The sequence below is a fragment of the Polyergus mexicanus genome, unplaced genomic scaffold (genome assembly GCF_030449975.1).
Source record: "Polyergus mexicanus isolate NDT 795.1 unplaced genomic scaffold, iyPolMexi1.0 SCAF_13, whole genome shotgun sequence".
Lineage (NCBI taxonomy): Eukaryota > Metazoa > Arthropoda > Insecta > Hymenoptera > Formicidae > Polyergus > Polyergus mexicanus.
In genome coordinates, this window is record NW_027223333.1 from 5,782,656 (window position 1) to 5,809,980 (window position 27,325).

At 38.0% G+C, this 27,325-nt stretch overlaps 1 protein-coding gene across 10 annotated transcripts in view; it reads left to right on the top strand.

Annotated features, from left to right (window-relative positions):
- LOC138938833 (amyloid beta A4 precursor protein-binding family B member 1-interacting protein) overlaps positions 1 to 26,657 on the top strand; it is a 141,157-nt gene extending 114,500 nt beyond the window's left edge. For 7 of the 10 annotated variants that reach the window (XM_070306147.1, XM_070306146.1, XM_070306144.1 and 4 more), the window contains 8 exons: positions 17,893 to 18,060; positions 18,248 to 18,403; positions 18,581 to 18,814; positions 18,965 to 19,194; positions 19,332 to 19,484; positions 19,709 to 20,233; positions 20,369 to 20,743; positions 20,886 to 26,657. In XM_070306147.1, the coding sequence (XP_070162248.1) occupies positions 17,893 to 18,060; positions 18,248 to 18,403; positions 18,581 to 18,814; positions 18,965 to 19,194; positions 19,332 to 19,484; positions 19,709 to 20,233; positions 20,369 to 20,743; positions 20,886 to 22,262 (3,218 nt within the window). In that variant the 3' untranslated portion in view covers positions 22,263 to 26,657. Of the gene's footprint in view, positions 1 to 11,616; positions 12,239 to 12,331; positions 12,710 to 17,892; positions 18,061 to 18,247; positions 18,404 to 18,580; positions 18,815 to 18,964; positions 19,195 to 19,331; positions 19,485 to 19,708; positions 20,234 to 20,368; positions 20,744 to 20,885 lie in introns of those variants that run through there. The other 3 variants (XM_070306150.1, XM_070306151.1, XM_070306152.1) reach the window with 3 other exon arrangements.
- Positions 26,658 to 27,325: the final 668 nt, after the last annotated feature.

Sequence of the window (27,325 nt, forward strand, 5' to 3'; positions counted from 1 at the left end):
TTTTAAAATATTTTACTTTATATTCTGTATTTTATTTGTAATGTTATTTTAAGAATTTAATTTAAAAAATATTTATTTAAAATATTTAAAATATTTTTTTAAATATACTTGTATGATAATGTTTTTATTATGATTTGTAGAGAGAGAGAGAGAGAGAGAGAGAAATAATTCTACGGCTATCATTCCCCCCATTATACACTGTTCTCATACTTCTCACCCGCGCCCACGTGTGAATATAACTGCGTAAAACGCGATTATAAGAGAAGCGAAGCGAAGGGACGGAGACGACGAAGATTCTCGAAAGAAATAACGATGCATACGATCTTTATCTCTCTTTTCATCTCTCTCTATCGTTGCTGCTCCCGACTCGCTATACAGAACTCGAGGGCGGACAATCGATATGATGATATATCGTCCTTGCGCGATCGCAAAGATCGAAAGTTATATATAATATATATGTACAAAGTGGCGGATTTATCGCAGAGGTGGGATTATATTATTTTTGCCTCTCCAGCGCTAATGATTCATCTGGGAACCGTGAGCCCCTAAGCGAGAGACACGCATACTCTCAGTCTCTTAGTATCACGCAACAAAGATGTTCAAAGATTCTCTCATTTATATTACATTTCGAAATCCGTGAATTAGTATACACTTTCATTCTATTTGAATCCAAACTCATGTAAAACTCAATAAATTTATTTATAATTTGACGAGAATATATTATACATCCGAAAAATAATATATATCTTCATATTTGGTATTTTAATAAAGTAGAAATTTTTACAACGTATATATTGGATGATTGCATAAGTTCGTGCCCGATTTTCATAGATGGCATTAAGTTGCTGCATGGCGGAGTTCTATTGTTTTCGTGTGGTAATTGTTGCTTACACCGAATAGATGACGTTGTCTTATGTCAATTTAGCATCAGATATTGTTCAGATAAGTCCATTTGTGCTTAAGAGAAATCATTAAAAATGGAGAACGAAAGGTGCATTTGCGACATGTAATGCTATATGAATTTCGGAAAGGCGTGAGTGTTGGGATTGCACAAAAAAATATTCAAAGCGCAATTTATTTGGACCGCGCTCCTGCTCTCCGAACAGTCAAAAAGTGGTTTGGCAGATTTCGAAATGGTGATTTCAACATGGAGGATCAACCCCGCTCTGGACGGCCTTCTGGCATCGATGATGACATTGTGCATGCCTTAGTGGAAAGAAACCCAAGGATTACAACTGAGGATATTGCTGAGAGGCTGAACATCGATAATTCAACCGCTTTTCGTCATTTAAAAAAGCTTGGATACATTTCCAAGCTTGATACGCGGGTGCCGCGTCTCCTGACTGAAAGGAATAAGCTGCAGGAAAACTGCAGGAGTTGCAATGGGAAATTCTGCAGCACCCGCCATATTCTCCAGATATTGCGCCTTCAGATTTTTATCTGTTCCGGTCTTTGCAGAATAGTTTAAATGGCAAGAATCTCAATTCCGAGGAAGCTGTCGAATACCACCTTACAAACTTTTTTCAAGAAAAATCAAGTTCTTTCTTCAAAAATGGAATCGACAAGCTTATAGATGGTTGGAAAACCATTGTAGAAAAGAATGGAGACTATATAATTGATTAATAAAAGTGTTATCTCTAAAATATAATCTATTGAAGTTTATATTTAAATCGGGCACGAACTTATGCAATCACCCAATATATTATCCAAAAAAAAATTATTTCCGCGAAAATCTTTAATGACAAGACAGAAAAAGATATGACCTTTTACGCAGAAATAAAGGTAGCGACTTTTAGCTCTTAAAATCCTTACATCTGAGATCGACGCGAGAATGGCAGGGCGCAAACAAGAATCTTGAGACGAACCTTCTCTCTCTCTCTCTCCTTCGGCTTCAAGCCGTCGGAATTCTCGTTACGGTATTTTCAGGGCGCGATGCTCGGATCTCGCGACGCGTGAAAAATCGCCAGACGTGCGTTCAATTACGGTCTGTTCAATCCTGTTTGCCGCGCGTGGAATACTTAATCGATCATCATCTCTCGGATTAAAATAGCACGACAGGCGGGCGTCGCGAAGATTACGTACATATCCGTCCTTCCCATTTTCGCGGCTCGTCCGCTCTTCAGACATTCCTCAGATAAGACGATGGCGAACGTTTGAAAAGCTCGCTCTCCTATGAAAAGTATTCGCGATTGACGGAATGTTTTGTCTCTATCAAACTACAAACTACGCATAGAACACACAAATCCTATGATTATTTATATTATATATATATATATATATATATATATATATATATAAATTTTTATAATAATTTGATAATAATAATATAACTATTTATACCTTGCGAAAATACTATATATTATTATAATAATTAAATATAATAATTTTTAATGTGATTTATTAATTTTTTTTTAATGCGTAATTATTTAATAATATAACGATGTATTTATATAATAATCAATATATATAATATAAAATGTAATCGCATTAATATATTTTTGAAGATGAAAGATACAGATATTTATAGAGATTTTCCATCAATCTGATATAATCATATCATGTTATGTTGTTATGGCTCAAAGTACTGCGATAAAAGATTGGAATATCTTTAGAAAGTTTCAATATTGCGTTGTTTAGATGCTGTTAAAATATGTATTTGATTTCATTTCCACATATCACGCAACACTTCGCAGGTCTTTTAATCTCTCTTTGAAAAGCGAGTGTATTTTAAATTCGCCAATATATGAATAAGAAATGAGCAAATAGAGATGTACAAGAAATTTCAGCCACTGTTTTTTATAGTTTCCTTCGCTTTCGCAAGATCAGCAGGGACATTGTTCGAACTTCAACCTATACCGTCGTTAAACCGATATTGCGGGCCGTGCATTCCGGAGACGGACGGACCGGAGTAATACCGGTTGTAGACGGCAATATCCTCTCCCGCCCTTGAGTACCATTCTTTTAAATCACGGCGAATCTACCCCAAGTCACGCTATAAAACGCCCGTAAAACGCTATGTTACCAATAGCATTCGAGGACACGCGCACGTGTACTTGCGCGCCTTTAAGCGGCGTCCAGACGACGATCGTAAAGGGCGCGAAATCGTAACATTGGGGCCCCCGCTCTTGATCGATCGTAACGTGATTAGGAAGTTTAAAATATGGGCAAGTAATGCGTCCCTTTTAAATTTGACAAGCGAACGCCGATTTGCTCGTCGTAATCGGACGAGGCTATAACGATGAAAATTAATTGAACCACCTGTCATGACCGGTTCGCTAAACTAGATTAAATCGCTTTTCAATTGCGACGTGAAATTTTTTCAATGTTGAAGATATCGTGAAGACATTTACGTATAATCAGCACGAGAGCATTTTCATCGCGTGATAATTCGCGGGAGGACGATTGCGACGTAACGATAATTAAACTAGAATGAAAGAAATATGTATATTAAGGGCAATCGAGTCAATCAATTTCGACAAGGTGTTACGGTGGAACGAATTGTCGATTGAACGAACGACGGTAAACGGAGAATATTTAACGCATCGCGACAACCATTCACGGGTTCCTTTTCGTTGGTTTTAAACCCAGTTCGCGCGCGCGTGCTTTTATTGCTCGCTATATAGGAAACGTGCTCGTTTCAACGTTTCCTCTCTCGAACGACCAGCGTACGAAACCATTGCGCATTTTACGACCGCTGTTATATGTTAACTGCTACCCGCACTTTTAACACTCCCTTTTGAAAATTCAATTTGTACTATATATCAATTTCAAAATTATCCCTTTCAAAATAATAATTCACTCTCTTTTTCTATCTGTTAGTTTTTTTAAAATCCTTTACAAGATTTCAATTTGTCTTTATCGATTAATCGAAGAATTGAAAATTTTTGGGGGCATTCTTGCGATGATAATTTATTCGCGCGGAGAGAGGCTTAATTATTCGTTAAATGCGTGCTAAGAGTAATTTATACGCCGTGCCGAGCGAAATATTTAATTATTTATGAGGCCACAACACCGGCAGGTTATCGATAGCCGCAAAGTCGACGAAGTGCATCGCCGATGGAAAAGAAAAGAATAAAATCTTCAGAACGAAGCAGGAATATGAAACGGCTATTCTGAGAATTATGTAAAGATAATAAAATAGTGGTTTCTCTCTGATAATTTCACAAATAAATAAAATCGTCAAGCGAATTTATTAAATAACTTATTAGACCTTCTTATCTCTATCGTTGAAATACAAGATATATTTCTGTTTTATATTTATTTATTCTGTCTGCATATTATAAATCCTCATTATAATATTATTTTTATTGCATATTCACAAAATTAATTATTCCACGATATTCTCTCATTAATACAACAACAAATTTTGATCGAGAATCTTTCTTTCTTTTTGAAAATGTTATTTCTTACAGTTTTTTTTTTTTTTTTTTTTTTTCTCTCAATACTTACGCATCCGAAAAATTCGAGCAGCGTTTTTTAAATCTCTAATAAGTGACTCGAAATGTAATTAATCATGTCTTTGTGTATATTTGATCAGTCCTCGATTCTGTTTCGCTGCTCTATAATCTTACACGATCATCTCGCGCGAGCGGATGCCATTTTAACGGCTCCTACCAATTTGCAAGAGTCCGTTGAATAGAAACGAGCGTGTCCGTTAACGGGATCAATGTCGACGAACGCATTAATCCTTTTTTCTCGTTATAAATCATCATATCGGGACCTTCGAACCATTCGCCGTTTCCATTCCGCTCGAGCGTAAGGTGACGCGATGATAATTCTCGTCGATTGAACGCGATGTGCGATTATAGAGACAGTTGACGAGATCAATCTTCAAACTTTCTGTAGAATTTCTTATGCCTTATTTATTTTAGCAATGTCGGAAAAAAATTGAGAATATTGTAAATCAATTTAATATAAGTATAATCGATTGATTAATTAAGTAATCGGGTTTTGGTATATTAACTTTTAGATCAACCATTGTGTGCATTATAATCACAGCTCTAAATAAATAAGTTACTTGAAGCGTTACACGAAGAATTTTTAAGTCTATAGCTAAAAGGAATGAGATAAGCGGAATAAATAATAAATAAATTCACGAAAGATTATCATCGAAATTACGAACGAGCAGTAGAATGTCATTGTCGCATCTGACATTTCTACAAATGTCACCGTTTAATGTCTTCTCTCTTTAAACCACCCCCGCGTCATTCGCTTCCTCGCACAGCTCACTGAATATTCACCGAGACTTCTCGTCTTCTCTCTCCTCGTTTAGTTCTTCCCTTCTCGTTTCCTTTGTGCGACGCTCGGATGACTTCACCGCGCTACTTCTCCCGCCATTTTCGTTGAAAGATGTTTAAAGTGACGTTTCTTCATTGGATCGAAAATATCGAAACGTCAAAATAAAAAAAAGACTTTAATTTTTTAATAAATTATTTGACGAGAAAGAATTAAAATAAAAGAAAATATTTTTTTCTCTTAATTTTATGAAAAAAAAAAAAGTCAGTGTTTCTTGGAATATATTTAGGCATTCAATATTGTTCTCAGTTTTGTAGATTTCCAACAATTTAAAAAGATTCCAATGTCGTTCGCTACTATTCCGTCTCGTAATTTGAAAACTTAATTCGATAACACCTCTTCTCTAAATCCGAATGATGCATGCCGGGGATCTTCGCACAAAAATAAAGCAACCTCTTTGATTGTGTTATCTAATCCAACGATACATTATCTACGCTTGTCAAAATTTTATTAAAGTGAGGAAATATCCATTGGCGCCGTCTATTTTCTCAGAATTGCGAACATCATGGCGAAATTCCCCCATTCGACATCTACGCTAATATTCTCATTCGAGGCTCGCCTTAGCTCGGATTGTCGCGTTGACTCTCCCCCCCCCCTCCCCCCACGAATGCTCGTTGAATCTACTCTCGTTTTTGCTAGTTTCTCCATCGCATTCACTCATCCTGAAGGGAGAACAACCCTCGGGCCTCCCCCCTCTCTCTTTCAGCGCTCTAATATATTCTCTCTCTGAGAAATTGTTTGTCCTAATCCAAGAAGGCCCGGTCGCCCGAAAATTGAAAGAGATATGAAGGAGACAGCAGGACGACATTATAACTTATCGCGATAGAGATTTATTTTTTAAGAGACTTTAAAGTAGTTTTATATAATATAGAAAATATGTGCGTTATATACGATATAAAAATATGTAAAAATATATTTGTATATGTTTTTGCATTATTATGTATTTATATATAATATAAATATAAATAGATATATGATGTATAATAAATTATATATAAAATAATATAACTATAATTAATTAATAAAAAAAATATTACATATACATTTTTTTTTTTTTATATAATATAAATATTCAAATACATAAAAAAATCTTTTGTCTTTTATGGAAGAAATTTAACATGGAATAATTTTTGTTTAAACCTATTTAATAATCACGCGAACGCAAAGAGCGAAATTGCGTTTCTGTTCAATATTTTCGACTTTTTTTTTTTAATCGAGAGAGTAACGAGGCGGCATTATGAAAAATTTTTATAGCAAATCAGACCGCGCTATTGCGATAGACGAAACGACCGGCATTACGATTCGCAGTTGCATAGCGGTGCAATGTAGCTAATGAGCGCACGCGGTTATATGCAACTGTGCCTTCAGCTGCGCAGCGCAGCACGAGTTTTTAAGATTATTATTTGGCATTTAACCCAATTATATATATATATATATATATATATATATATATATATATATATATACTTTCTTCCCCTGTTAGCAATTTGCTTCATCGTTTTGAAGTTATTTCGCTTTATCGTAATTCAGCAACGATTATCGATTTTCACAATCTTATTCCACCTTTTCGCGCGTAGATATTTATGATTCCTATTTCGATTAATTAACATTAGCATTTTTAATGTTATATATAAATAATAAAATTTGTGTTAATGTAAATTAACGGTAAAATAATACAAAATTGCATAACACACATAGAAGCTTATAGAAGTCTATAAAATGTAAATGATACAAAAAAAATTGTCATTTATTGATATTTCTCTACGGAGAATATAATATACGGTGATGGCCGTAATTTAAATATGCAAATGGTTCAATTACCACGATTCTCTCCATCATATTTAACCGGCGATTTCCCATTCCGGCGCATCCACGTGTGTCCCGACAAAACTTGACACGCAACGAAGAGTGCATCTGACGAACAAGAACCAAGTCACGTGACGGTGGGCGAGGCTCATTAGTTAATTAAACAAAGTTTGTTTAAACACGCGATTTCACCTCGACCTTGTCTTCCCTTTCTCTCTCTCTCTCTCTCTCTCTCTCTTTGTGCCGTCTCTCCGCATTATTTTTTTCAACTTCCACTTTTACCGCGTGTCATATAAATTTTCACTCTCACGACGGTGTCTTTTCAAACGTATAAATATCGCCGCATTCCAATGCACGTCTCGTTAATCTCAAGGACACAAACAGTTAAAAGTAAAAACCAAAAAAAAATCAAATTAATATAATTTAAAAGTAAATTAAATTAAAAAAAAAAAATTAAACAAGAGAGAAAAAAATTAAAAAAGAGAGGAGAGCAATGAATCTGCATTTAAGTATTTCTTAATTAATCGACTCCCTACGAAGGAGAAAAAAAAATATTTTAACGATCTTTTCTTTTTTTTTTTTACTTGCAGATAAGTTCGAATAAATTACGTTGAAAATGAATAGGCAGTTAATGTAGAAGCAGTAAGGGGCTGCTCTTCTATGAAAACAATTTACGTATAGTCGACTACGCAAAGGCTATCGGCAAAATGCCGATTGAGAACCGTCATCGGCATCGGCGGAAATCAATCTGCCCGCCGGCAGTTCCGGCAAATTGCCGCGGTAATTGCGACACACGAGATCCATTCGCTTCGCGCGATGTACGAACTGCCAATTAAGGAAAATCGGAACAATCACCGCGCGGCGTTTCATTTATATATATTAAAAAAAAAAAAAGAAAACCAACTTGTTAAGGGCTCGCGAACAATTCATTGGTACATTAATTTGACGATATGAGCTTGTATTATCGATGGAAAATAAGCACGTATTTATAACGCGAATAAAACATTTCTTATCATTCGTTGTAGCAGAATAAATATGTGTAATGTATTATCGAAGTTATAAATTTTAATGTCTCCGAAGTGAGGGCCTTCTCCTTCTCGTACGAGGCCTTCGTTGCGATTCCTGCTCGGAACAATAATCCACCGCTGAACAGCGGCTTCTCTGTCTCGTAGAAAGTGCGTATGCGATTTACCGAGTGCGTAAATATGTATTAGCCGCGCGCGAGTGCGCGCACCGGCGTCCCCCCGGCACTTTTCCGATTTCACGCCCCGTGGAAAAACAGCCTGAGCGGAAAACGAACCGGTGCGGTGCGGCACACGCGCAATCAGCTAATCGCTTTTATCCGTCATTTTAATCTCGCGACCGGTTTTCCAGCCCCCCCTCTCTCTCTCTCTCTCTCTCTCTCTCTGTCGGAATCTGGATAGAACGCCTATCGCAACCGACGACGCGACATGGCTTCATTGCCAATAAAAGATAGAGAGAAATTATTTCACCGGCGCTTTCATTAACACTCGCGCGTGTTAATCGATCGATCGCACTTTTTCTCCTCGCGGCGCCTCTTCGGAAAAAGAACCCGATATCGAAACCCGTCGGAGCGATTCGATTAAATTCAGCTGACGCGGCGGGCATTCCAGATAATTAATTTAGTAATTACGCTCGTTTGATTACCAAGAGTGGAAGGGGCTCGATGGTCTCGCTATATGTGTCAATAAGCTATTCGATACGTGTTGTAAGAATGTTTAAAAATGATATATATCTTTTGCAGCGGGACTGCAATAATCATTTGAAACTAATTCGTATAGTTTTAGATTTTACAAACGAATAAAACTTTCATAAAAAATTTTATGAAATGTCCTAAGAGAAGACTTGGACTAAATAATACAATAAATTTTAAGGAGCACAGAAACATACACACTCTCGATATATTATGACGTTAATGCTGCTATATGAAAGCGAATTACGTAATGGCAGCTATAATGTAATCGATTATAAGGAAGAAGTTACTGCATACAACGCGTGAGGACGTGAAATTACTAAAGTCCACTTTCCTCTTAATTATGAATAAATATATATATATATATATATGGCGAATAATTTATAATTATATTTGCTAACTAATTTACAGGAGAGTTCGTTAAAATATGAAAGTTTACACGACAGTACATTTTTATTATAATATTGAATTGCGGAGAAATATTTTCAAGTGAACGAATGTGTGTATATTTGCTAATCATCGCGTTCGGTAGAAAGCGGTAATACATAACTCGTTTAATTAACAGTTGTGCTGGCACTCTCGATAGCGCTAGATTAAAATTATATTTCCCATGGGATATTTGTACGAAAGAACAGGACGTATCTCGTTTAATTGAAAAATGTCGAAGAAAAATAAGATCGATACCATAAATAATCTCTAGTATATAAATGTAATCGTAGGGTCGACAGGTCGTTCTTAACATACTCGAGCTCTTGATTTTCACGTTTTTAATCAAACGAGTTTCAAGACATGTTTATGATTGATGAAAGAATTACTCTCAAAAGAGACGCTTAATGTTATTCCGGTCTTTTATTTCCATCAGTTTATAATAATTATTACGGTGCGCGGATGTAAATAAATAATCGCGTTACATCACACGCGCCTGTTAGGCGGGGGGGGGGGGGGTTAAATATGATTTATATAGCTAAGCTGTCGTTTATACACGCGCGAGCTTATCGATGCGAGAGAAGCGTTCGCGTCCGCGCGAAAATAGCGCCGAAAATATTCGACGCCGGCTCGACTGATTTACGCGGCTCGATTAATCTAGGTTATTGCTATCGAGCGCGTTTGCGTATTCGCATAATCGGCAGGGTGAACGAACCTTCGCGTCGGGGAAAGTGAGGAGCTTTATATCCGCGAAACTCGCCGCTTATTTATTCGATTAATCGCCGTTCCAGCCGTGACCAATCGCTCTTGTTTCGCGAATACATTTTTAACGAGAGACGGAAATTCAAGTTGATGGGGAACAACTGTTAATTGAAATGGCATTGGTTGAAGGGCAAAATAAAACTGTTATATCATTTCGTAGAATGATCGATTCGAAGTTACGATATAATTGGCGATGTAGTAATGTTCTTCCATTTTCTTTCCATGAGATACGAATTAAATTATATTTACGTGAATGTATTTGCGAGGCATTCACCGATAAATACAATATATCATCGTCGATTAATCGCTATGTTTTATTCTATGTTGTTTCTTCTGCCGGATGACTGGTTCCCCGTCATGTCGGTGACACGCGAGTCGGAGAGTGGACGCCTTGGTGCGCTCATTCCGTCATCGTCTTCGCCATTTATCTAATCATCACTCTGGCGCCCACACTTCAATCAATAACGAATCCTTTGGTTCGTGCATTGTGATATCGCTAGGCGTCGTAGACTCGATTTGTTTCTTGAATCGATGTCGGTTTTTTGCAAATAAAATTCAATTATTACGGCTATATATATAGCGATAATTTTGAAAATATAAAATAAGATAATATATATATATCGGTCATTAATATATTATTATACGAGATCATTTTATATATATCATTTTATTTGCTGTATATTCAGTAATATACCGTTCTTTTTTTACGGTATATAAAATTTGTCTTACACTCAATACGCATCTGCCGTGTCATATGCGATACTTAAATTGCAAAGCGGCTAATTAAAGCGAGTAGATTTCAGTTTTGCAGTTGGTGAAGAAATCCTTTATCTGTGTAGTAATCGAACTGACAAAGAAATAAAACACAGGATCTTTGGATCATAAAATATTTTCTTGAGAGAATGAAATTTTATATACATTAATGAATCAAATTATTTGATTTGAGAGAATCAACTGCCACTCATGTTGTCAAAATTAAACGAAAGAGCGATGCGATGTTATGAATTGTATATGTTAATAACACCGGCAGGTGACAAGGAAAAATAGGAAGAATAAAAAATTTGTTATATTAATTAAATTTATATTTTATAATTAATATAATCGATAATTTTCTAAATTATAAAATACAACTTGAAAAATATTTTTTTATAATTTTATCAATAATAATATGGCAAGAAGCAGAAGAAAAGTAGAACTTTTTATATTAATAATATTGAAAAAAATTATTTAAATTAAAATTCTGATTTAAAATATAATAGCACTTTTTCGAAGATCATGATGTGAGTCTAGAATTAAAACTTTAGATTTAAAGATACGCAAATTCTTACTAGCATAATACAAATTTATATCTATGTGTCACGCTGGAATAATCTTGAAATTTAGAATTAAATAAGATGATGTTAACGAGAAAATATGTAAAGTTTCTTTATCTCACTTAATGCTGATCTTTATACTTAATTCATATTAAATGTATCTAAATGACAGAAATATATTTGAAGTCATCCACACAAATTTCTCATAATTTCTATGTAGTTTTAGATCTTGAAAGTTAGTTAGAAACGTTCAAGTGCTCAGTTCCTGGTGATTCATTCGTATAATCTACAATATGATACGAAAAGATTCCGTAAATTCCATGAATTCTTTGAATGTTTCACGAAACTTTCTAACATCTTAATTAAAGACACTTGTTTTAACAGACAAAGTTATGAGTATAGAAAGTATTACGTTGACGTTTCGAGGAAGTGTTAAAGATCACAACTTAGCTGACTGTAACGCGTGGTAAGACAGATCGATGAGGCGTCTTTACGCGAAAAACGGCGTTACCATTTCTAAGGTACGAAAGGGGGAGCCGCTTTATTTATAGCGGTCGATAGACGTTTGCGTAAGTCAACCGGTGCACTCTCGACCCTTTTTAACGTATGCACGCGCACACCGGCGTGTGCATTTACGCCTCGCGAGGACGGGAGGACACCCACACGCAGGCGCGACGTGCGGAAAAATCTTGAGGCGAGAGGCGAGTATGTTCACCTTAAGGCCTTTAGTCCAGCGCGGTCGCACGCGACGTGCGCATCGGGTGCGGAATACGACTTGTATCTTCTTCGTCGACGGTTTATCTTCGCGAGAATCCGACCGAGGGGATCGAGTCTCCGATGCATCCCGAGGGAACGCGCGAAATTCTCGAGTAATATCAGCCAATCCTACGATATGGTCAATTTTTATTCCGTACCTTTCATGGTAACTGTCATTTTCTACATGACGTTTGGTGAAATAAAAATTCGTCATATCGGAGGATTGACCGATCTCGCTTGAGAAATTTTTGAATCGTAGAATAATACGCAAGAGATTACTCTCAATCGTGATTAGGTGCAACATGGTGTAAATTCATACCTACCTCGCGATGCAATTGATATTTACTTTCCAAGTCTCATATACCCTGAAATGAAATCACCCCCGTGAGATAATACGGCGAATTCTACGAATGGCGATTACGCGAGACGCGAACATCCCTCGTGGCGATGCTTGGGTGACAACAACGACGGAGCTTCCACGCTCCGATGACAGGTTGACATCGGGACGCGATGCTAATTAACGATCGCGCAGAAAACGATTCGAGAGGAGGAGGATCGACGTTTCGTTCGACGCGGTGGAAGATGCTCGGGCATTTTGGTAGCAACGAGAGCATATTGGGCTACCTCGCGGTCAAAGGTACACAAATGTATCCTAATACACGGAGATTAATATTACAGTTTAAATTACGATATAATTTTTGTGATCGTGGATCGTACTAATTTAATTTATTATGTATGTTTTATATTTTGCAAAAGAATATTTTCTAATCACAGTCAAATTACTTTGATGGACAAAACAAATGCATAATCATTAAGTTATATTTCAGCTTTACGTATGTAAAAGAAATGTATTTTTTTTATACGGTTGTACTGTACAATTACTTCCGTTTATTACCGAAATGAAATCGATGAAGATGCATTCTCAATCGCGACGATAAAGATTCGACCCATGATCGCACGTTTCGTGTCTGCAATATTTTGACAACACCACGAACCCACACACTTGACAAATCGATAAGCTTAATATAATTTAATAAAAATATAATTATAACCTGTCCCTTAACATATCGACGACGGACCTCTTAATTATAATAACAAAATTTCAGCAACTGCGAGACGTTTGTCTCGGATTCGCGTTATCAGTTTCATTACACGAAGCATTCGCGTCGTAAAATTTTATTACGGCGACGTGGATGTTCAGATAAGGGGTCTCGATAAAGACCGAAGGAAATACGCTCGGCCGAATTTACGGTAATTTAGTATCGCGCGCGACGACGAGGATTCGCAAATTAGCAGCTAGTCGAGTCACGCATGCGCATTCGTCTGTGCGATAATTTATTTTCAAAGCCAGAATAGAAAGCTGAGAACTTTTTTTTAATAAATAATTATCGCGTGGAGCGACAAATGTGACGAAAACTTCGCGATCGCTGTCGTAACACAATCCACACAGTGTATTATTTTCCGTTTATTCATGCTTTCGCAGCTGCACGCTCTCGCACTTAAACGCACTCGAGGTGCTCGAGTATGTCAGCCGATCGTAAAACTAAAATGAATATTTTACACGTATTTTCATACGTAAGTGAGTCCCTCGAACGATCTAACGCCGGTATCCTCAAGATTGCCATAAATAAATCGGGAATGATTAGAATTTTATATAGTTCCCACGCGCATAACGCATAATTTTTTTTTCACCATTACGTTTTAAAAAACTTGTTCGCAATTTTTTTTTTCTTTTTCTATCATCTATTATATAATTTTAAAATACAGTTTACGAAAGATTTGACAGATTAATCGTTAAATATATTATTTGCATACAATTCAGAGATATTAATTTATCCTATTGCAAATCATTTTGTCCATCTGTTTCAGATTTCGTGAGATTTTTTTATTAGAGAGAGACTCGCATATGAAAGTTTTGGATTAAATACTACGTCTTTCACAGATACCAATGCCTTTTATCGTAAATTTCTTCCGTCAACAGAATGCATCTCAATATAACGTAAAATCGATAGATGTACGTTGAAGCTACGCGATCATTTCTTTATTTATCCAACATTTATCTTTTTCCGACGACCCTCCCCCCCTCCCCCCACCCGATAATGGCGCGCGGTTACGGGAGACTCGTCGTAAAAGCCGGCATTGTGTCTTTCCCCAATCCTTTCTATTTCTCGTTTTTCTTTATCCTCTTGTCATATCGTAAAAGGAGATCGATACGTGTCCGGATGCGTATTTCTTCTCGTCAAGACGAACTGCCATTGTACAATCTCGCTCTTATATGAACAAGGAAAGTCTTATCGTCGTGAAAGGTGACAGAATGTTATGAATAATGCGATGAAGAGAGAATTCAATATTCTCTTCGAGAGAATGGAAAAATTTTAATCGAAGAACGTCATCTATTGAATCTTTTGAATTTAGTTTTTATTAATTTATTACTACATCTAATTGCATTAATTTCTATTTATTAATTTTAATGATTTAATTTTCGATACAGCTAAGTATAATATATTTACACATGATATTTTGATTTAATTTATATTTAATAGAAAGCAAAAAAGGTATATATTTTTAATAAGATAAGCCTACTATCAAGAAAAAAATAATTAAAATTATAAATAATAATTATATATATATATATGTGTGTGTGTGTGTGTGTGTGTGTGTATATATGTTTTCACGTTATTGTTGAACAAATTGAGATTATAGCTTGTGATTATTTCCAACGGATACTTATCCTGCGATAAATGTTTCTTTAAAATCAATTTAGAGATTAACAAAATTTCATATTCTCGAAACTTATTAAAAACTTGTAACTTTAAATATATAATTGCTTATTTAATTAAATACTAGATCACATTTGTAAAAAAAAAAAAAAAAAAAAAAAAATCTGTTCTTTAATACTCTTTTAAAAACTTATTTTTTCAACTATACATTATAAATCCGCGCTAAATAAATTCCACTTGTTTGCCTACGTGTTTTCGCATGCTTTCCCCTTCGTCATCGAAAGCTATCGATGAAGGTAAATGAAAAAAAAAAAAAAAAAAAAAAAATCGCGCTTGTTCTCGCGTCTCGAAAAGCCGCGACATACGCGTTTCCACATTCGAGTTTCTTTCAAATGCGAATGGCCGCGGTTATAGAGAAAGAGAGAGAGAGGTTGATCCTCTCGGTCGAGGTGTTTACGAGTCCACGGACCAAGTCACGGATACGTTCGCATGGCGTTGCCATAACGGTATTCCGATCCAGCAATGCATCGATTTACGCGTTGCTGCATCTCGCGTGGAAAGTACGTGATGCGTGCGCGCGCGCACGCACCGGTTTTCATTTTCATTCACCGCGCCTCTTGATTTTTTTCTCCCGAGGATTCCCGAGAATTATTTCTCTCTCTCTCTCTCTTTCTTTCTATGAAAACAGTTAACACATTCACAAATTATAATACGACGCGATTATAATTTCTGTTGTCGTTTTTATTTATAGATTTGCGTTAAAATTCTTGTCAAATATCATTTAAGAATAACAATTGCACATATCGTTTCTGTGTTCAACGTGAATGAAAAATTAACCGAATCTGATCTTTTACTTTACATAATATGTATTTTCAAATAGAATAAGAAATTTTATTTATAAAATTAATTTTTCTATTAATTTAATTGTCATTGCTATATGCTTTAAATTTTAATAATATTTTTTAATTCCTTTTTCTCTTGTGTCTCTTTCCTTTTTTTATTTTTACATTTATTCTAATTGGTATTATATTATTTAATAATGTATTTTTTGACAATTTATTCTGTAATCATTTTTTTTTATCGAATGATCTATAAAAACAATCTATTTATCGAAGAAATAATAATTCATTCTAGAATATTTTTAAAAATTAATTAATTTATATTATTATATATAATTTTGTCCTTTACATGCGTATACATATAATATCCTGTAATTAATTCTGCAAGCTTTCTCGGCGATTTCGTCGCGAATAAAAAGTGAACACCGACGTAGCGAGAAATTCGAGGCGAACGACGAGGTAAATCTGCCCGATAAACGTTCGCAAGATTCTTCGGTTTCTCCTTCGCATTCGCAACGTCGACGTCGGCGGTTTCGCGGTAACGTCGTGACGATTTGTTTGCAGCGATATCGTTCGCATTCCACGGGGTGCACGTCACTTGCCAAGGAGTCGCTCGCGAGGAGTCGGGTTCTCGAAAGTCGTGGAAAATTGCGGGCTGAGAACCGCACAATGTAATCTATGTAACCAGCTGCGTCAGGACGCGACGCGGTCGACGAACGAAAAGTATCGATCTCTCTTACCGTCTGCTTCGATATCATTATGTCGAAGGATAGTCTAAAAGAGTAGAGAGAGAGAGGAAATATTTAAAAAATTGTTATATTTTTATTTTCATTTATATTTTCTCATTTCTTATTTCTTTAATTTTTATTTATATCATTAATAAAATAACGATAGAGACAATGTGATTCCTTTATCGTGTAAAAATTCTTCGTCATTTTGGCTAATAAAATATTGTTGAAAAAAAATTCTTACATGCTTCGTATAATTGTGTCTCGGCGAGTTTGAGAGGTTGGCCATCACGTGGCTTCGTGTTATTCGTCGAAACGATCTTTCACACTAATTCGCACATATTATTAATTAGTCACGTGGTGCGTCGCACTTTTTTTTTTTCCTACGGATCCGACACTTGGCACGCGTTAGCAAAGCGAGGAAGAAACGCCGCCGACAATAAGCCTACACGCGTGCCTTCGCTCGCTTTGTCAACTCAGAACGGAGTGTCACGCCTACCGTGAGTCGTACGAATCCATGTTACGTATAATTGCTATTTTACCGCCGCCCTGATTACGAAACATCTAGCGAGGATAAGTAAGATCGTGCTCCGATTTTCCTTCCGATTGAAAAAAAAAAAAAAAAATAATACTTGCCGTGTTTTATTTATCTCTTTAGACGCGTTTCGCAACTTTATACATTCTTATATTTGCGCAACTGCTACGTTTAACTTACGCGTGACCGAGTCTGTAATCTTTATCTTGGATAATGTCAGCGTCAAGGAGAAACTTCGGATAGATCTCGTTTTGCAGATTTTTATATCAAACGATATACAACGAATCATTCGTATATCATGCGGACGAGGAAAATGCCGCAACAACATTATAATCATCGTACTCGCTGTTTTTCCAAGTGATACAACCGCGAGATACCTTCGCATACTCGGTCGAGCCAGCTGTTAATTCCTTTAATTATCGCCAAGAACTCTCTTGTGTGTGCACGTTATCACGCGCTGATAGCGATCCGTAATAATACCGTTACACGATTAGAGCGAGCGTACACAAGGGCAGACCTCGGGGATGCGCACTCGAATTCGCACGTTCGCCATTTTCCAAGAAATTACATGACAAGAATATCTGATCAATCGTAAATAGACTTAAAGTGATAACGAGCAACGATCGATGAGGTATACGATGTCAATGCGGTGATGTCGATATGTAATCGATCCATAACCGATCACATTTATATTCTCGTAACTTTTCGATGCAAAATTAAATTTAGAAATAATTATAAAATTATTAATTTAATAAAATTAATTTTAATTAATTAAAAAATTTAACGGTATATTAATTTTTATATAATATATTAATTATAATAAGATTGTAATAATATCATTTCTTAATTCGACATTCCGAAATCTGAATTACCCCGTCTTTCGAATGTTGTATCAAAAATTTTTAATATACGTATATACCTCGATTTTCCGTTGCGGAACGATGATAGCTTAAAATATGTGAAATATGCAACGTAAACGTAATCTGGTATTCTTGCAGATTCCCAAGATGTCGATCTGGACGCGATCCTCGGTGAATTGTGTGCCCTGGAGAGACGCTGCGACGGCGATATCGCCTCCACTCCCGCGCCAGATACACAAAGATCAGGACGACCCAGCAGCACGAGGATCAATCCGGGTGACAGCACTGACATCAAAAATGAAGGAGGTACGCACTTGAGAAATTTTCCATGATTTTACGGCATTATCCTCGTACATATACAATTATGTATATATAATATATAATTATATATATACATAATTTTATATGAGTTTATTGATATATTATATTATTTACGGTAAAGGTATCTTAATGCATTTTATTTTTATATCTTTATCACGCTCTTGTTACATAGGTATACGCACTGATAGTCCCGACAATGACAGCGCGTTCTCAGACACGGTGTCCATGTTGTCCAGCGAAAGTTCGGCAAGCAGTAGCGGTTCCGGACACAAACCACCTCAGACCGCAATACACACAACTCCTCAACAGCAGCCGCATCAACTTGTTGGTAAGCCTTTATTTTATCATTTTAAAACGCGATTTTTTTTTTTTCCCTATATGACACGTTTTTATAGCCAAAATATTTTCCCTTTACGATTAAATTACTTTCGGAGAGTAAATCATATTTTCACAGCGTACATTATATTTGCGCAGATGCGATGTATGTATACTCTTCTCGTTACAGATGCAGCGAGCAGAGCGAAGGCGGAGAAGATCCGCCTGGCGTTGGAGAAGATGCGCGAGGCGAGCGTACAGAAGCTCTTCATCAAAGCGTTCACGTTGGACGGAAGCGGTAAGAGCCTCTTGGTCGATGAAGGGATGAGCGTCGCGCACGTGTGTAGGTTGCTCGCGGACAAGAACCACGTGCCGATGGATCCAAAATGGGCCGTAGTCGAGCATCTGCCCGATCTTTTCATGGGTGAGTTTATCGTCTTCTTCATTTGCTCAGCTTGTGATAAAACAATCTTACAATGGACACAATATTTAATTTTTCTTAAAATATTCGATCACAAGTCTCAGGAAGATTATTTAGAACGAATAACGAGCGAGTTGCTAACAAATCTTTCAGAGAGGGTTTACGAGGATCACGAATTATTGGTGGAGAATCTTCTGCTGTGGACTAGGGATTCCAAGAACAAACTGCTCTTCGTCGAGAGACCGGATAAGACGCAGCTATTTCTCACGCCCGAGCGGTTCCTTCTCGGTCCCTCGGATCGCGGTGGCGGCGAATACGATGATCATTCGAGAAATATTTTATTGGAGGAGTTCTTCTCGAGCAGCAACATCGGCGTGCCCGAGGTAAGAGGCAACGTGTTTTACGATCTTCTCGCATCTTGGCAACCCGAGCGACATATATATATCCTGATAACGAATTCATTCTGGCATACATTCTATTGGTTTCTCTGCTGCATCGGTTGATCGATTCGCATTTCTAGGTCGAGGGTCCGCTGTACTTGAAGTCGGATAGCAAGAAGGGCTGGAAGAGGTATCACTTCATTCTACGAGCCTCCGGTCTCTATTACTGGCCAAAGGAGAAGGCGCGCACCGCTCGGGATCTCGTTTGTCTGGCGACGTTCGATGTTAATCAAGTTAGTTATAATGCTACATGTGTTTCACTTTTCATGTGTTTCACTTTTCTCATTCTTACGATACCTGTGTAAGAAAATGTTTTAACAATTGTAATTGCAATTGTGTTTGCACATTTATTGTATTTTTTCTATCGTTATATTTTTATCTTCTCTTTTTATTGTTTCATACAAGTCTTTATCCTTCCATAGAGAATATTATTGTATAGTTATTGCTATTAAATCAGGTTTATTACGGCGTCGGTTGGCGAAAGAAATACAAAGCACCCACGGATTTCTGCTTTGCCGTAAAACACCCGCGATTGCAACAACCAAAATCCACCAAGTACATCAAATTCCTTTGCGCGGAGGACAACGCCTCGTTGGAGCGATGGATGGTCGGCATCCGCGTAGCCAAATATGGCAGGCAGCTGATGGAGAACTATCGGGCGCTGGTGGACGAATTAGCGCAAGAGGATCTGGATTTATTAGCACATGCCAGATCGTGTTCCGTCAGTTCCATTGCTACGCCGCCGAATCAAACTCAGTACAACACAACGAACGATAACGCGAGGCAATTTGCAGAGAATGTAAGACAACACAGTAATGAAACTACAGTCGTCACCACGACGAGGCAATACGACAGCAGCCAAAGGCAGAGTTACAACAATCCGGAACAACGGCAGAGCTATAACAATGACGGCAGGCTGAGCAGAGCGAGCAGCTCTAGCTCCAGTGGATGTTTATCTGACGGGGCGCCAAGTAGCTGTGAGGTGAGCACTATTTGATTGGTGCAATAATGAGAGAAGTCTATGAAAGTAACTGCTTTTCCTTTACGCTGCTTCTGCATCTCATATGCATAATTATCTGTTTCTATTATAATGTAATCATTTTTATTACATCGATAGGTGGCCTTCGAATGCGGTGAGTTTCCAACTGGCACGATAAAGCGGAAGCCGTCTATGAATCCAAAGCTGCCCCTCACGTCGATCACAAGACAATTGAAGGAAGTCGGCGAGACCGTGCGGGATGAACCGGACTCCTGTCCGAGCCCGACGAGCTCGGGATCCGGTACGTTGACGAGAAGACACAGTCGCCGGCGAAGCGGCACTGATTCCGACGGATCCGGGACTTTGAAGAGACATCATAGATCTGGAAATGCGACGCCCGTCAGTCCGGTACCGCCTGGCACGCCGGTGAGAGAGAGAACGAGCCCAATGGGATACAGCAGATCGGAGAGTCAGGAATCCAAAACACCAACAAGTCCGATGCAAGCGTGTATGGTGAGTGTATTAACGTAATTTCCATGATAATGAAAAGTTTCTAATATATATGACCTTTTGGTATCCCTTCAACTATAATATTGACAAGAAGAGATTAAAATATTCGATATCTCTGAAGAACAACAAGTCTTTTGTTGCGCAGATGGATTCGATCACCTCGCTGCCGCCGCCACCATCGCCGTCGAGAGTTGTTGAGGAAGTCGAGTCCGACAACGAGCCGCTTCCGCCCCCGCCACCCGAGATGTTCCGCTCGAATCTCTCGCTGGACTCTCTACCGCCGCCGCCAGCACCCGGCGAGCTTCCGGTTTGTAACACACCGGAACTCACGGGCTCCTCGTTGAGTCTCGTGTCGTTACCGCCACCGCCCAGTCCGCTAGTCGGTGAAACCGGAACGATACGTCGCGCCAGACCCAAGCAGGCCACCCCTACGAACTCTATAACTCCCGAAAGCACTCCCACGCACAATCCCAGGTCGCAATCCAATCAAACGTACGTGAATGCGAACAATATCGCGTTGAACAGCAATTTGATCCAAAGCAGTCAGAATTACAACTCGAATACGGCGTCTAACGCGAACAGTACCGCCAATTCCATGTCCTCCCCGCATAGTTCCTATCCAGGATCGACAGCGAGCACGCCGACTTATACCCCGAGCTCGCCCAACTTTGCATCGCCACCACCATTTGTGCCGCCACCGGCTTATGGCTCCCAGCAGCAACATGTCAACTCCCAGAGTCTGCCAAACAGGCAGAACTCTAAAGTCGAATCGATGTACGCGAGTCATCAGCCCAACCACAACACGATTCAGCCGATCAGGCCGAATCCTAACATGGACACTGTTCGACGCAGCGCTATGAAACAGGGAAGCGGCCATTACGCAGCGCCGCCGTACCTGGCAGAGCTGAAAGCCGCCTCCAGTCCGCATCCGCAGCGCCGGGTGACCATTCAGGAACCGCCGACGTCGCCCAAGTCGAAGACCGGCACCGGCAAGAAGATTTCATTCAATCTGCCACCTCAACAGGAATCCAGTCCCGCTTTGCCGCAACGGAAACCAACGCCACCCAGGAGATCCGATAGCACTAGGCTCACATCGCCCAAGAAACTTGCGGCATCTGACCAGGCTCCGCCGGGCGATTTCCTGAAGGATCTCCAACGGGTGATGAGGAAAAAATGGCAGGTTGCGCAAAAATGTAAGTTGGACTCGACGACGACGCCACACGAGGTGCTCGGCTTCCGAGATCCGCCGCCCGCTGTGGCCGACTACAGGGAAACCAATGTATCTAACTGGGTGCAGGAGCACTATGGTGCGGACAATCTTTACGAGAACGTTTACGCGACGGATCCCCACGCGCCGGTCGAATACGCGTCCAGTCCAGCACGACAACCGACGGTGAGATTCGCTGATGAGAATCGTAGCATGAATATTGTTAATGCGATCGCCGGTAAAAGAAGACCGCCGCCACCGCCGCCCAAACGGGCCGAGACTACGCATCTCACCACTACCAGAGCGATGCACTGACAATAGCAGATAATTCAGCCCCATCCCGAGAGGCGATGGTATTGTTGTCTCTGCGGCTGGTGGAAGGAGTGAGGCGAGGGACGTCTTCGCGATTATTTTATCCGCTCTTCCGGGAATGCCGGGTATATGTATATCGAATTCATTCGCTCCACCTTGCTGTTCGGAGAATCGTTAACGGAGAAAAGAGGAGGAACGTTTCTCCGGTAAAGAGAAGGTTGTATAGTTTCGCTGTGTACTTTGTTGCCGGGCTTTATGCTGATCAATTTTAGGAGAGTGATAATTTAAAAAAGAGAAGAAGAAATTGTTCAGATACGAAGATTAAAAAAGAGAATATTTATCAATTTAATTCTGGACGACTTTGTTCGCACATACACAGTTCCATGGAAAGAATTGGATTGCTAGAAGACTTATACGAGTGTTTTCAGGCAGAAGAAGATATTCAAATTGTCAGTAATAAGATCGCGAGAAGTTTGAGAATGTCTTGACGGATTATGAAAGGATGAATGTCGATGAACCGTCCTTATCGGAAGGTCTCTTGAACTTATACAGTAGAACTGCCGTTCAAAGCTAAATCGGAAGTCGAGTGACGTGAATGCTCTTTCGAGCCAAGCAACGAATTGAACTCGATTCTGCGACGGAGATTCGAACACACAAGGAATACTGCCACACATACAGAGGATGTGATATAAATCGTAAGCCCATGATGGTTCCAGTAATCTAAGGATCGCGCAGAGAAAACGAAGAAGCGATAAAAAAAAGAACAGCAATGCGACAAAACGCACAATGCGCGAATCGAAGAGTCGAAATCTTACGAATCGCGATTTTATGCAGAATCGCGAGTTCTTTTCGTTATGCATATTTCATAACCGCTAACTGCCTCTGCGTCTGCGATTCTCTTAAGTATACTTGGATGTGTGATAAATATTATAAAGTAAAAAAAGTAATCTAAATATAAAAGAAGTAATCTATATGTGCGGATGATCCGTTCGAATATTCTCAAGTTTGATTTTCGGTCCAAGTCGGTGATCATCTCCGAATATAATTGAGTGGCCCGACATCTAATTTATCCAAGTTTAATATTTGCTTAAAAAAAGATAATAAATATAATATATATGTATTTTTCATCTCACAACTCTTTGTTCGTTCACTGTTTTGAGACAAAGAGCTTATTTAAAGATTTGGATTATTTTCCCAAAGATTATCCTAACGCGACAGGAATATATAATTATATTCTATAATGTATAAACTGCAGCGCGCGCTCAGAGGGAAAGTCACCGCGAAGTGGAATTGATCTCAGTTTGAAACTGGAAACGGATCTCCCCGATTGTTTTTTTTTTTTTTTTTTCCCAGATAGAGTGTTTTTATAACGAAAAAAAGAAGGAAAAATCAACTTCATCCTTCTTCATACAACTATTGCGATCACATCCCTCGTGCATAGGTATATATGTATATAAACTGAGTATATACGCGACCATTTACATCGGTATATCAACTTGATGTGCTATACGTGTAGTTGTATCATACGATTCAGATGCGACGATAACGATCGTCCTTATGTTTGTCGATTATATCCGATGAGAATTATGTAATGATGACTCTTTCTCGCCCATCGTCGGAGCGAAACCTAATAACGAGGACGCGAGATCTCGTTTTAATGCGTTACTTTTTCGTTCGACGACGGAGTAAAATCGAGAAGAGTCGATCCAAGAGTCAGATAAAGATGAAAATTGAGAGAGATATTGCGATATTCTCCGATAATTATTGATTGTCAGGAGATTCTAGAGTCTAGATAGAAAAAACAAGTACTTTGGATACTTAAAATATAGCTGTCAAGAGGAGCGTTGCACATATTAATTATCCGTATATTTGTTTGGCTCGTTCATCTTGACGGTTTTATTTCTTATATTGAGTATCCAATTTCTAGAATTGAACCGGGGACGTTGCATCGATCCAGATATGCGTACAATTATCTCATGTCGCCGATCGAGGAGAAAGCGAAATGCGTGATAAACGTATTCATCGAGATCATCGCGCTAGCCAATGACGAAGAACAATATCGTAGCTTCGCGTTTGTTATCACCGATGGAATCTTCAGCAATGACTAGCCGAACCTTTTCGAGGTTGCGTAATGCAGTTTTATATCTCGATTTGTATCGCATTTTTCGCGTTGCGCGCGTTTTCATATATACGCGAGGATTTCACGACTTTTTCAATTTACGGAGAGCATCTGTATCGTCGAGTTTTTATATGTGTAAAAATCGGAAGCCGCTTGAGAGAGAGAGCCCGTTCGTGCGATAATCAATCCGTAGAAAGTATTTTATAAGATCAAATTTTTTGATACAGAAATATTTCGCCATAGTTCTGTACACGCGAATATATAAGTAATTCACGTCTTTATAAGCGGTTTATCAACCGGTCGAGATTTCGAGTCGAAACAAGCCGTCTGCGAGTTCTTCTAACTCTTCGCGGATATTTCCAGTTTTCTATGACAAAATCATAAAATTGTGCCGCATGTGTGCGAGATTTTATGACTAGCCGAGAACTTTTTCTGAAAGATATTTCACGTCATATATCTGCGCGCGAGACATTTCCCAATTTTCTAAAAAAAAAAAAAAAAAAAAAAAAAAGTATATTTGTGCGTGAGTTTGCCGATTTTATAAAACATTTGCACAACGTATTTATACACCGCGATCGAATTTTCATCACTTTCTTCACACCGTGCCTATGCGCGAAAATTTTTCCACTCTTCAAGGAGATTCGCACGATTCTCGCAACGACCGCGCTCTCTCGAGCGAGCACGATTCGAGCGCGTACTGTAACACAATCGAATTATTTAATAATAATAGCTAACGACTAACTTTAAAGCGGAACCGTCGATATGTGTGTCGATTTAATTGTATCTCCCGCGCATATTATGCGCGGTTTAATCAAACTGAACCAATAATATATATAAATACATTTTTGAGATTGATATACCGAGAGATTTTACGGAGACTAAGCCTGAATATAGGATGAGGATGACTTTTCATATACGAAAACTTTGAAAATATTTTCTCTTTCAACGAGAACGACGGTATCGGTTCTTCTATGCTTAGAACGCGTTGTGCTTAGAAATCTTTCCTCTCGGATGAATCTCGTCGAAAGATTTCAACGTATTCAGTACATTTTATGTTAATTAAAACCTTACCGTTTTTTAATCTCATTCTAATGCAATTTTATATCATTTTGGTATAATATTTCTTGTTCTTTGTACAATACGCTGCGCTGATTTATATTCTCTAAACGAACTGATACGGGACTCGTGAAGAAGAATGCTGGCGTGTCGAGATACTTGTTTTTGTACTCGAAAAAAGAACTTCTTAAAGGAACTTTCGCCGAGCTGAGAATACAATCGATGCATTCTGAACTGGTAACTCTAATATTCGATGATGTACGCGTGCTACCTGTCGCTTAATTTTTTTAAAACGGAAGGGTCAACCGTTTTCTCGTTTGTTTCAAGTGAACAATTCTTTATTCAATTAAAGCTCTCGAGATCAGTGCAATTGGCAAAAAAAAAAAAAAATAAAAATTGCCGATATTAGAAACTTGTAGAGAACGAAATCGAAAAATCTCAAGCGTGATATTATACCGACTACTAACAGGCATAATAATATGATTAATTATATTTTTTCATAGCCGATAACACGACATTTGTAAAGTTAAAAACAATCTCTGTTTTATTTAATTAGAATAGCTTCTACGAGCAAGTTCACTGTATACGAGACAAATATTCAAACGAGTATCGCATTATTTTTTCGATAACGAGGATCAATGGGAAGTCGGCCCTGGTTATATTGTATCGTACCTCTTTTCTGATTTATATAATCTAAGTTGTACGTATAGCTCTGTAAATAATTGTAATACTAATGGCACTACGAGAGGAAAAATTGTTGTCAGCGATGTTGCGCGGCCGTGACCAACTATATAAACGCATTTACCTTATTTAGGATGGAGAAGAGCGTAAGCAAGGGAACGAGCGTAAGGCCTTCAGAGATTTCGTATCTTGCGAACAGGGCTGCACGTTGGATTTAGTTAATCGTTTAGAGATCGCTTCTCGATCAATTGTCGCGAGAACGCTGCGTTTGCATCGCAAAGATCCATTCGATGTAGCTTAATATTTAGTCTTTAGATGATTGCAGATTGTTTCAGATACATTCTCTGTGCAGGTGTGTTAAAAAAAAAAAAAAAAAAAGAATAATAATAAATTGCGACAATACCATTATTTCTGTGACTCTCGACGCCAGTTGTTTAGATATGACTCTACCGGACGAACAAAGAAATGCGCAGCAGTTGAAATATTATAGGTATTATATTCATGTTTTTATGTAAATAAATTTTTGGTATATTTCAATGATCGATGATCCGTTTTCTATTTCATTCCGTCTCCCACACGCCATATTTCTCGATATTTATTATAAAACGATCTCTTTTTAGATTATAATATATTTCTTTCTTTCTTATAGAAACGATATAAATATATATTCTCTCTTTTATATTTTATAATATAAATTTCTCGATAGCAAAATATTGTCGAAAAATAATGTTTGTTTTGATACAATAATTTTATAAGATTCTTATAAAAAAAATTAGCTAATACAATTATTATATAACTTTGAAATTTCTCAATAAAAATTAGTTATAAATTTATATTATATTATTATTGTAAAAATGGCTAATATATTTCAACTAAGAATTTTATATATTGTATTATGCAGTATAGAGTTCAAAATCTCTTCCGTTTTATTAACCATCTCTTTAGTTAAAAAAATAATTTTTCATAACTTTTGTGATTTTCATATTTCTCACATAAGTACAACCATATTTGCGTGAATCTCCCTCCTTTCCACTCTTTCTTCTTTAAGATTTCGAACCGAGTGCTCATCCTCCTTCTATCCCGCGGGCATATAAGTGGCAAAAAGGTGCGTGCTTCCGGTCATAAAAGTGCCCCAAAAACCTATCGTTTTTAATATTCTCAAGCCGTACGAGAGGGAGAGAGGAGGGACGTACTTGTAGAGGCACATAAA